Below are 12473 nucleotides of genomic sequence, written 5' to 3' on the forward strand. Positions count from 1 at the left end.
AAAACAGTTACTTTGATTTCTTAAACTAAGTTCTTGTCAAACTTAAACTTTACTAGTTTGCGGAATTGATCATTAATGGTGAGCATCTTTTCATATGCTTACTAGCCATTTGTATATCTTCTTTTTTAAAGAAATGTCTTATTTAAATCCATTGGCTTATCAGATATATCACTTTCAAATACTCTCCTATTCCCTGAGCTGTCTTTTTACTTCCTTGCATCTACTTTGATGTAAAAGATTTAAATTATGATGTACTCCAATTTAATGTTTTGTTGTTGCCTGTGCACTGGCGTCTTTCTTTTCCATTCTCCTAAGTCTCTGCCAAACTTTAAATATTGTTCCTTGGTTCTATAAATTCTTTCCATTTTTTTTCTTTACATATGTTTTACAAATGTGAACTTTGAATAAAAAGTTTTGTTGCATACTTTGACAATTTTTAAGGCTCGTCCTTCCCTATTTTCTTCCTAACTAAAGTCATTTAAGTTATAAAGTCAGAACTGAATTTTGATGGTATTCAATACTCATAAAGTTGTTTTCACATTCAAAATCTCTTTCTCTGGAATCATATTGATCTGATCTTCTGAAAAAGTTTTGAAGTCTCTCTTCTTAAAGCTCCAGGCATATACTAAGTATTTATTGCAAGTCTAATCTTTACTAACTATATAGAAGTCTATGATCAAGTAATGATTTCTTCCAAGGACTGTCAGACTCCCATATTGATAATAAATTTCCTCATGTTACAGGATAGAATAGTACTCTCCTAATTTACTTCCTTTATCCTTTGGAAAATAAAACTGGCAATAAGAAAATCTAAAACATAAATTCAGTCAAATGAGACTTAGAGAAGACACCTAGGATTTCAAAGCTTTGCCATTATTGTGTGAGTTTGTGATTTTTCAAGAATCAAGCATTTCTTTCAACTGGTTAGTGCGTTTGAAGATATCCACACAATATTATTTTTACAAATCAATCCTTTAATCTCACCCACATCATGACTTCATAAATTATTTCCAGTTCTACTTTTAAATTATTTCTAGGCAGTCAAAACTGTTACCTTACTTAGAAAGTCAATGAATATAACAAGCTATGATAAAACCACAGAATCAGAATCAAAATTGACTTCTGGGGTGATTAAAACTACACTTTCACTTAACACATTAAAGGACTCTGAAATTCAGTTACATGACACTTCTCAGTTCATATGAAGATCCACTGAAGGCCTCTTTTTCTTCTATTTCATGGATTTTTGAAGTCTATAGGGTAAATGTAGCCATAAACAGTAGAGAGGCAAAAATATAATTTTCCAATAATTTAGAATGAAGAGAAGTATGTTCTCAATAAAAAGAATAAGCATGAGTTTAAATAAAATTTCATTTAATCACCTATAAATATAACATATGAACATTAGCAAAAATAATACTATTTTATGTATTTATGTATTATCATTGTATTTAATACAATGGTACCATTGTATTAAATAAAGACTTAATCCAATTTTGCAATAAACCAATAGTTCCTCATAGCTTATTAAATAGACTCAAACTTTAAAGAGATATTTAACTTCGTAATATACTTAATTTACATCACATGCCTATAAAAATTTCAACGAAAAACATTATTTTACTATTTAGTAAAAATACCAGTTGATGTCAAGGGCTCAGGCTGAGGTGATGAGTTGGAATAAAAGGGTTGATAAAAGTACTCTTTATTGTGACTATGATCATGGTTTCATGTCAGAAATGCATTTGCAAAAGTTCACATAAAAGTGAATTTTACTATAAATGAATTATAAACCTCAGTTACTTAACACTTTAAAAAATTAAATTTTACTACATAAGAAGTTATCATGCGCTGAAAGAAATTCTGAATTGGAATGATACATATTGAGGCACTGTGTACTTCTCAAATATATTTATATAAATTTTGAGTTTTTCATTTGTTTCTAAACATATATATAAAAAAAGAAAGAAACTCACCGTCTCATTTCCAAAAAGTATATCAACATAAGGCAAAACTTTCATCAATGATTCCTTGTAGAACTGGCTAATAAATGGTGCAGACAGATTCAAAGTGAAAATTCTGTTGTTTTCAGAAGCATGGTGAGCTACTTTCAATACTGACTCTGGGGAAACTGTAAGAAAAAAGCCCTGGATAAAGAAAATAAGGAAGTGAAATTAGAAATACTGTCGCTGTAGAGTCACTCTGTTACAATAAAGGAACCCATAAAAAATGCCCCCCAAAAAAGCCTATATAAAATAATAATACAAGAGAGAAAATAGTAGTCGATCAGGTAAAAAGTTTATCACATGAGTATTATATGCTTGATACATGCCATAATATCAGAGTATAAAGCACTACTTATTTTATATTTGATTTGTATATTCAATCCTGAGAGAATTCTGGAAATTTACTTAAGACAAAATATTTGAAAGACCTGTCAATATAAAAATTGCAATTATATTTAGAGAAACAGTATTGAAGGTAGATTGGATCCTTCTAGTTTTTTTGGAACAGTCTACAAACTGGCCCTCCCTGGAATCACAGCAGGTTAAAGCACAGAACAAAGACGCTAAAGCCACTTTAGCATGAGTTCAATCCCCGCCCGGGAGGTGATCCATATGGCACAGCAGACCTCTTCTGACCCACCTACTGCTCCCCTCAGCAGTGTACTTCATCAGTTGTTGTTCTGCTCCCTACTCTGTCTCTGTTGAATCCTCTCCTGCCCCTGTACCTATGGTCTGTACCCCAGTTCTGTATGCATATATAAATAAATTAGCAAAAATACTTAAAAAAAATAAAGTTAGCTTGAAAATGATATTAGTTTAGTAAGATCGTAGCTTGTTATCTTTTGAAACATCTGAACTATATCTTTAAGAACTATTGTAACTTCCAATTTTCAAATAATCAAAAATAATCCAGTGATACAATAGAAAAATGCTTTAAAATTTTATCTCAGAGAAGTTACATTCAAAAATGCTACTTATCTATATTTTTCAATATTAAAGTGGGCTTTTAAATATATATATATATATATATTAAAAGAGAAAAGAGCTATTTTCAGTGGGGGGGGAGAGTTGTTTTTAAAAACAAATTTTTGCTAAGTTTTGCTCTTTAAGGAAAAGGAGTTAGAGGAGAAACTGAAGAATGAAGAAGCAAGAGAGGGAGGATCAATAGAACAAAAAACCCACAGGAAGTGAGGACTATGGGAAGGATGGGAGAAGAGCTAGTTTACTAATTAAAGAAATAATACTGAAACAAACAACTAGGATCAGAGACATTCTGTAGGGAAGGGAGAAGAAGAGCACAAGGGACTATGGTGATGGTGCATGGGTGAACTGGTGGTGGCAATTCTATGGGGACTGTATCTAAGAAAGCAAACATTTTAAAAAAATGAAAAAAGTTGTAAAATATATATAAATTAAATAAAATTTAAAAAAATAAAGGAAACTATTTTTTAAGTTGCAAAGTAGGTATTGAAATATTCAATTAAGACTGAGGAACTACCTACTTTTCTCACAAAGCTTATAAAAAGAAAAAAAGTTTTCATCTATTTTTAAATTTCAAATTGAGCAATAAGAGAATACTAAGAAATTAATATTGTGACAGGAGTGCATGTGTACTGGAATACATTTTTTGATGGATTGTTGCCCTTATAAATGCTCAGAAACGAAGAGTATTTTATTAAGAGGGAATATAATAGTCTCAGCACTTTATCACTAATGAAATTCTAATAAAAATATTTTCTTATCATAATAAATAATATATTCTTATCATTAAACACCCCAACCAATTATTTCTTTACTAATACTCAACTGTTCTAAAAAAGGTGAGACATCTTAGTTTTAGGTAACATTACTTTTATTTAAATGTTTTCACCTTACATTTTAAACGAAATACCATGTCACTTGAAACATCCAAGTTGCTCCAATTCACTTGGAGAATTAAATGAACAGTTTACATTGCATCTTGTCTCCACAGTAATATGAAAGAACTTGCTTTTTAGATTTTCATTTGATGAGAAGAGTTTAAAGCTTTCTCCCCTAGCTCTCCCCATACTGTTCTAGCATGAAATAAAAACCTCCCAGAGCTAGGATTCTGCCAGCTGTGGATTAACCACAGACAGCCATAGAATAATGGTCTACATAAATAGTAACCTGGTCAAATAGCTAGGCTTCTCACCAACTTCAGACTGAAAATATTTTATCTGTGCTAAAATACATCTGATGGTAATTTAAAGTACAGAATAGCACACCCCTGGAGTTAAAATAAGGCTTCATTCCAACTGTATATATATGATACACTTTGAGATGCAGCCCAAGAATATTGTTGTGTCAAAAGTATAGATTAATTTGGTTAATTTTACTAAGAATAAACAACAATGATCAGTTTTTAAGTAAGGCAAATTCACAATTTAATTCCATTTTTGTAATTCCATTTTTGGATGCTCTCTTGTTTTTTTTAAGTACATGTCTAGTATTTAAATAATTAGGACTGTGAGACTGCGACATCTTAAAATTAATGCCAACCATAATTTTGCTTCCTAAATTTATATCCCTTACTAGGCCACATGATCCAAACTATATTGCCATCAAAAATAAAAGCACTGTAATTATAAAAATAATTTCTTTTTAAGTGTCAAGGTTATAATAAAAATAGGCCTTAGAGCATGTATATTACAGTTTAGGAAAACATTTTGTATTTTATAAAATTATAAGACTTTGCCCATTAGTATTTCAACCTGTATACTAGCAAACCTTGTTGTCCTGAAGAAGTACAAAATATTTTCTGGACAATTTTACAGTTTTTATAGGACTACATTTCATTTTGACTACCAACAAATTAGTGACAAAAATGACTATGCCATACATAGGGGTGATTTGGTGATGGGAAACCCGCGGGGATTACAATCGAGATGGAAAAAAAAATGTGCAAAATGATGTAAAAATAAACTTTGTAATAAAAAAAAACTATGCCATAAATGCAAAATAGACACCAATTTCAAAGATAATATAAAAAAAAGTTAAAATTAAGGAAAGTCTCTTCAACAAAGGTGCTGGGACAACTGGATTACTACATGCAAAATAATGAAAGTAGGTTACTGCCTCACACCATACACAAAACCCAACTCAAAATGGATAAAAGACTTGAGTGTAAGACCTGAAACCATAAAATACATAGAAACTAATATAGGCACAATATGCATCTCTGAAACATCTTTGAAGACTTCCCCAGAAGCACAGAAAATGAAGGAAGAGATAAACAGCTGGGTCTACATCATACTAAAAAGCTTCTATATCTCTCAAAAGAGATAACTAAAATGAAGAAGTAACCTGCATTCCACACAGTCAATACCGGACTTATCTCAAAGATCTACAAAGAGTTTCCACAACTAAACAAAGACAAAGCCAACATCCAGTAAAAAATGGGCAAAACTTAAGACACTTCTCTAAAGAGGAAATGGAAATGGCCAGCTGGTATATGAAAAAATGGTCAACATCCCTTATAATCACAGAAATGCAAATCAAAATCACAATGAGCTGTTAACAACAAATGCTGGCAACAATGTAGAGAAAAGAAGCTCTCTTACACTGCTGGTGGCAATGCAAACTATCCAACCACTATGGAAAGTTGGGTGGAAGTCCCTCAAAATTCTATAAATGCATCTATCATGTGATCCAGTGATTCCACTCCTAGGAATCCACCCAAAGGACAGACAAACATTAACTTGAAGGGAAACTTTCACTCCTATGTTTATAATAATAGTATCTACAATAGCCAAAGTATGGAAACAACTAAACGCCCCAAAATAGATAAGTGGATCAAAAGATATGGTATATATACACAATGGAATACGACCCAGAAATCAAAAAAGATAAACTCATGCCATTCACAGCAATATGAATGGAGCTAGACAAGATTATGCTCAGCGAAGTAATCCTGAAGGAAAAAGAAAAACATCAGATAGTTTCAATTATAGGAGAAATATAGGTAAACTAAACAAAGGGTCAAAAAAAAAAAAAAAAGGCAAAACTCGCAGGCAAGTTGTAGATGTGAGGCATACAGCAGCAGAAGAGAGGGGAGATGGATCAAATTAGGAGAAGGAAGAACACAAGGGACTATGTGATGGTTCAAGGATGATGTAGTGATGGGAGATTTATGGGGACTCTGAGTGAAGAAATTAAATGCTTTGCAAAATGCAAGAAATTTTGAAAAATTAATTTAAAAAGTGTTAAAATTTAAGAATTTTGTATGGGTGCGTGTTGAAATGAGAAATATTTCAGAAACACTCAGTTAAATACAATTTTAGCATTAATTTTACATTTTTTTTTTACTTTTTTAAATTGTGGCTAGAAGAAAATTTAAAATGGTATTTGTGACTTGTATTTTATTTCATTGGATAGTACTATTCTAGAGAATATTTTGAAGACTCTAAAACTGATGATTTTTAGAAAATCTATGACAACCAATTGGCAAAGAGGTAAATGTTTTCACTACATAAAAAAATATATAGATATATACAAATTGTGTATACAGGTACTACTACAAACTACATCAAATCAATATAAAAATAAAATTAAAAGAGATTATAACACAAGTAGAAATGGTTAGGTCCCAATAAGAATTTTTGAATAATTTAAATATTTTCATATATTTCAAAATTTGGTGAAGTTTTTTATAAAAATCTCAAGATAAAATATTTTGTTGATTTGAAGTAAAATTCTGTAAAAACAAGAGTTGTTTATAAATCATGAGAAGTTCAATTCAAAAAACAAGAATAAAACAGAACAGCAGGGAGTAAGTATATAATAGATGAGTAGATAGCTGAAAAAGGAACAAGCTAAACATGACATTAGTGGTTTTAGTAAGTATAAATCGTTATTCATAGAAGCAAAATAGACAATAAAGAAAGATATATGGAAAGAGAAAGTATTTAGACAGAGAACCCCACCAAACCTAGATTAGCACAGGTGAGGAAAGGCTGAGAGACTCAATTTTTTTTGTCTCAAGATGTACAGGTATTGTTTATTCTAAAGAACATAATTAGTCTATTAGCCATAGTAACTCTAGTCAGAGAACATGGGTTAAGGAGATAAACTAGAAGCCAAAAGTAACAAATATAACCACCATGTAGCATGTTTTTTACCCCTCACAATGGGTTCTACATGTTTTGCAAATCTCATAGAGTATAAAGTGTATTTCCTTGTTAGGAGTGGGAGGAGCAAAAATAATTATGAGAAAGTAAATTTTCCTATTAGCTTTGCAAACCATTAAGAGAATGTATAAATCATCTACAACTACAGTGTTATGATACGCACTATTTCATACCAGTAACAACAATAAAATCAGTAAAATAAAGTCAGAACAAGTGTACAGGTGAATACTTTATAGCTTATGATACCACTGATGTAATGCATCAGTGGAATAGAATACTTCACCTAGTCTTCCAGGTTATGTGGCTGCATTTGGAAGCATCAATGACATCACTTTTCACATATATTTTAATTCTTTAAAGGATTAAAGCATCTGTAATCTTAACTACACCACGAACAAAGAAGTCACCATTCCTTCCATCCCAAATAATCCCCTCAAAATGCATGTAAAAGAGGCAGCAAGACAATGAAAAGAAGATGGGTTTTAGAGGGACACCTAGAAGGATATTTAGCCATTTTTCTTGAATGTAAAAGGGATGTGATGCATCCTGGAAGTCAATTTCTAGGGGAAAAGATAAGGGCAATGAGATGGATCACACTGTTACGCAGAGCTTAGAGAGACTGGAAATAGATACATCAAATTGAACAATCTCATAGCTTCATACTATGTGTATAATATAAACACAGGTCCACATCTAAAACAAGAAGATGTATTCTTCAAGGATGTAGTACATAACATACACCTTAGAGAGCCCAAGATGGGGAGAGGGATGGGATCAATAGGTAAGTTAAATATCAAAAGTGTAATTTGACAGGGTCTGAAAGAATTACCTCTATTCTCTGCATCACAGGGCTTGCACAAACTAGAATACTTATTTTTAATAGCTTTATTAATCTATTTATTAGCTATGATTTTGGGGCTCCTTTGCTTCCTTAGGCCTCATTATTCTCACCAAAAACACAGAAATAATACAAAATGTTGTCTTAATGAAAATTAAATCAGTTTAACATAATGTGTGGCATGTAGTATTCTATGTTTATATTTTATTATTATTTCTGCATTTTATTATTATTTCTGCATTAACACCAAAAACATCAATAAGTTTTGGGTTTTTTTATGCATAGTGAGTTGTATTTTACAGTTGGTTAGTTACAATGCTGAATTAGAAGGATGCTCTTTAATTTTGATATACGGTTTGGTATTTCCTTTGAAATATAAATACATAAAATAAAATCCATCACTCCCTTTCCAAATGATTTCCCTGCCTCCTTTCTCTCCTTGATTTAATCATCCTATATCCTGCTGACAGATTAATCACCCTAATCACTCTTCTTTTCCTAGTAAATTAAATCCAAATGCCTCACACCCCAGCATTCAAAGCTCTTCATAATAATACTCCAACTTACACAGTAAACCAGCTGTAACCTCTATTACCCCACAACATATGTCCTTGCTTCAATCATACAGAATAATTTGCTTCTACAAAATAAATCTTCTGACTTTTTATGTTGTTCCTTCTATCTTAAATATCTGCCTTCTTACCTGTTGGAATTTTAACCTTCAAGACACATTTGAAGTCTAACTTCCAAAGACTTACTGAATTTTTTTTTTAAGGATTTATTTTATTTATTTATGTATACAAGTGCTAGGATTTAGACCAGAGGTGGAGGGTGAAGAAGAGGGGGATGAGTGGATTCACCAGAGACAAAGTGGAGAGCAGAACAGGTAGATCCACTGAAATACCTGCTAAGGGGTGCAGAGGGCAAGACAGGAGAGGTCTGCTGCACCATGGAACAGTGGCTGCAGTGGCTGTGGATAGCTTCACAGTACTAAGATTTAACCCTTGCACCACCAGCGAGGCCAAACTTACTGAATTTCTACCAAGAGATGTACTTACTCTTTTTTGAACCTCCACAATATACAATGTTATGAAATAAGTAATCAAGATGTTTATTTTACTTAAAAAATATAAGCAATTTGCATTTGTATTATGTCCCTAACTAGACTGTAACCTTAAGGGCAAGAGAATTTTTATTCCTAAGTTTGAAACTATACATTACCCCAAGATAAAATATTCAATAGTACTTGAAAGTTTGCTGCCATACCCTGGGGTGTCTCAGTGCACATTTTGGTAACTGTGGCTGTAAATTGAAGAAAATAACTTGATAAGTGTTTTTATTTGGAGCGAAAGCACTTCTTGATTCAGAGTATTTAGAAAACATAAATAATTTACTCAGCATGAGATAGCAAAGATCAATTTTAATATAAAGGTGGCATTCTGCAAGGCAAAGGTGAGAGGGTTTTAAAAAGAGATGGGCACTGATGGAATGATAATAGTGTGGTGCCTTAAAGATAAAATGAAAAACTGCCTGTGGCTAGGACACCATAATAACTTTAGTAAGGCTGATGCCTAGTAACCGATTTTAATTTAATTCCTATTCTATAAAGTACTATAGTCCTTCATTAACTTAACTTGCATAAAAAAATAGTTTTTCACCTAATAAACAAGTATGTGTACATACTTTTTTATTTTTCTGCTCAATGATGTTTGAATCTAAAAAGTATTATTAGCTCTTTTTTCTCAAATCTATTGTCAAATATCCTATCAATTTTAACTGTATTAGCAACTCTGACACCTACATCATTCTTTTCCATTATATATTTATATTAGTTTTCTAGTAATACAACCCTCACCACATTGTAAACACGATTGTAACTTTCTTCTCTTGGGAAATTTCTAGTCAAAAACTTAAACTATTCATTTCTTTAAAATGCATTTCAAGTTCCTGAAATAACATAAAATTTCTAAATTTCATTGTGACTTATCTTCCAAATATTATTTCTAGCAATTTACCCTCATGAAATGCTTACTCTAAACATATGGGGTATACAGGTAGCCTAAGAACAAACCATATACCTGTCCATATCTTTTCTTTGCTGGTGATATTTACCATTCCTCCAGAATCTGTTCATTTTCCATTTGTCAACAAAAGCAAGAGTTGGCAAATGTTTTGTGTGAAAGTGTTTTAGGTTTCTGTGCCCAGTGTTCCATATTGCGACACCTTGAGTGTGTTGATGTACCACTAAAACAGTTATAGATAATACATAAAAGAATGAGCATGATTGCTTCCAGTAAAATTGTATTCACACAAAGAGTAGTCAAGTGGGACAAATGTGACCCATCAGATGTACTTTGTTGATCCTTTAACTAAAGGAAAAGAAAGAAATATATACCAAAAGTGGAAATGTAAACAACCACCCAGATAAAAACATGCTGGAAAGAAATATTAATAGTAAATCCAATGTAGGGTAGTAATAGGACATAGCTTCCTCTTAATAAGAGAGTGAAGAAACTGAAAGTTAACGTAGGCTTAGAGAGAAAACTATATCATTGCAGCCTAATGTCTCAGGCTAGAACTAAACCAAAAGAGAACTTTAGATTTGAGTGTAACACCCAATTTCCAGTAGGTACTATGTTATTTTGTAGTTGTTGCTACTCTTTATTTTTATTTTATTTATTTATTTTTAAGATTCATTTATTCATGCATACAGAACTGGGGTACAGGCCAGAGGTGCAAGGGCAGTGAGAGGATTCACCAGAGACAGAGTGGGGAGCAGAACAGGCAGATTGACGAAGCACACTGCTGAGGGGTGCAGCGCTGGTCAGGAGAGGTCTGCAGGGCCATGTGGGCCACTTCCAGGCAGGGATCACTCATACTGAAGTGCTTTAGCTTCTTAGTGCTGTTCTTTAACCCACTGCGCCCCAAGGGAGGGCCAGATGTTGCTACTCTTTTTTTTAAAATTTATTTATTTATGCATACAGAACTGGGGTACAGGCAGAGGAGTGGTGGGTGAGAAGATTCATCAGAGACAGAGTGGGGGGCAGAACAGGCAGATCAACAAAGTATACTGCTGAGGGGAGGAGCAGGCGGGCCAGGAGAGGTCTGCCATGCCATGTGTGTCAGCTCCCTGGCAGGGGATTGAACTCGTACTGCAGTGGCTTCGGAAAGCTTCATAATGCAGTGCTTTAACTTGCTGCGTCACCAGGGAGCCCTGTTGCTACTCTTAATCTCCACCCCTGAAGCCCACACACTAACCTCCCCACCCCAGACCTAGCCTCTGATGATGACTATTGAAACACTCTAGCTTCTACAACCAGGACAGAATCCTCGCTATCTAATTCTTATACCCTAAGTGTTCTTATCAGTTGGAAAAACAAAAATTATCAAGTAGTAGAATTTGCTAATAAAGTTAATCAAAATTTTGAAGATAATTAAAAATAAATGAACATAATATGGCAGAAGCTTAAGGCAAAAAAGCAAGCAGCAGAACATTAAAAATAAAAAAAAAGGGGGGATTTTCTTTGATTGCCAATATATTGCAGGGAATAACCTTCTAATTCAAGTTCTGGCCTGTAGTTTTGCAAATTGCTACAATAAATATCTATTATCTCCCTACTGTTGTTTATAAGTGGCACAAATGAAGTTATATTTGTCTTAATTTTTTGTAAAAGTATAACACTTATAGTGGTTATGTCTCACTAAAATATCACAGTAGCAACAGATAATAAAGCAGAATATGACTGTTAAAAAAGTGATTGGACTAAAAATTCAGATATTCAAATTCTGGTACAGGTTTTGGACAACCTGTTTTGAAACAGTAAGCAATTTTTACAAACTTTGCCTCTATCTAGTTCCAAACTATTCATCATTCAGAAAAGAAATCCTAAACCTATTAAGAAATTATTCGATGAGAGAGAGGTCTTAAAGTGAAAAAAATAAGGTGAATGATTTTTGACGTTTTGGTAAGGCATGGATGTGGTGTGGTGACATGCATCTGAACAGATATGAATCTGCACCTCTAAACTATATATGATGTTGTATGCCAAAAAAGACACATTAAAAAAAAGAAGTTAGTTATACCACATTGTCCCTACCCCTTGACAAACATCAGTTTTCTCTATGAATTTACTTATTCTGATATTTCACATAATTGGAATCATACAGAATATGACCTCTTCTTCTTTAACAGAATAAAATTTTAAAAGTCCTTACTGTTGTAGTAGTATGTAGAATATTTGTTCCTTTTGATGGCCGAATAATATTCTATTGTATATATTTATAGTGTATGTATCTTATCTGTTATAGACATTTGGTTTGGTTTCCATAGCAAATATATGTATATATATAAAAGATTTATTTATTTATTCATATGGAACTGGGTACAGGCCAGAGATGTGGATGATGAGAGGATTCACAGAGACAGAGTGGGGAGCAGAACAGGCAGATCAACGAAGTACACTGCTGAGGGGAGCAGCGGGC

The 12473-nt window shown here is 32.7% G+C and overlaps 1 protein-coding gene across 2 annotated transcripts in view; it reads right to left on the minus strand.

Moving 5' to 3' along the window:
* The window catches only part of ADK (adenosine kinase), a 387062-nt gene that overhangs the window by 129401 nt on the left and 245188 nt on the right, over nucleotides 1-12473 (minus strand). For both annotated transcript variants that reach the window (XM_004680753.2, XM_004680754.2), the window contains exon 7: nucleotides 1977-2147. In XM_004680753.2, coding sequence (XP_004680810.1) covers nucleotides 1977-2147 — 171 coding nt within the window. The remainder of the gene's footprint in view (nucleotides 1-1976; nucleotides 2148-12473) is intronic.

Source organism: Condylura cristata, unplaced genomic scaffold (genome assembly GCF_000260355.1).
Source record: "Condylura cristata isolate star-nosed mole 26May11 unplaced genomic scaffold, ConCri1.0 scaffold00011, whole genome shotgun sequence".
NCBI lineage: Eukaryota > Metazoa > Chordata > Mammalia > Eulipotyphla > Talpidae > Condylura > Condylura cristata.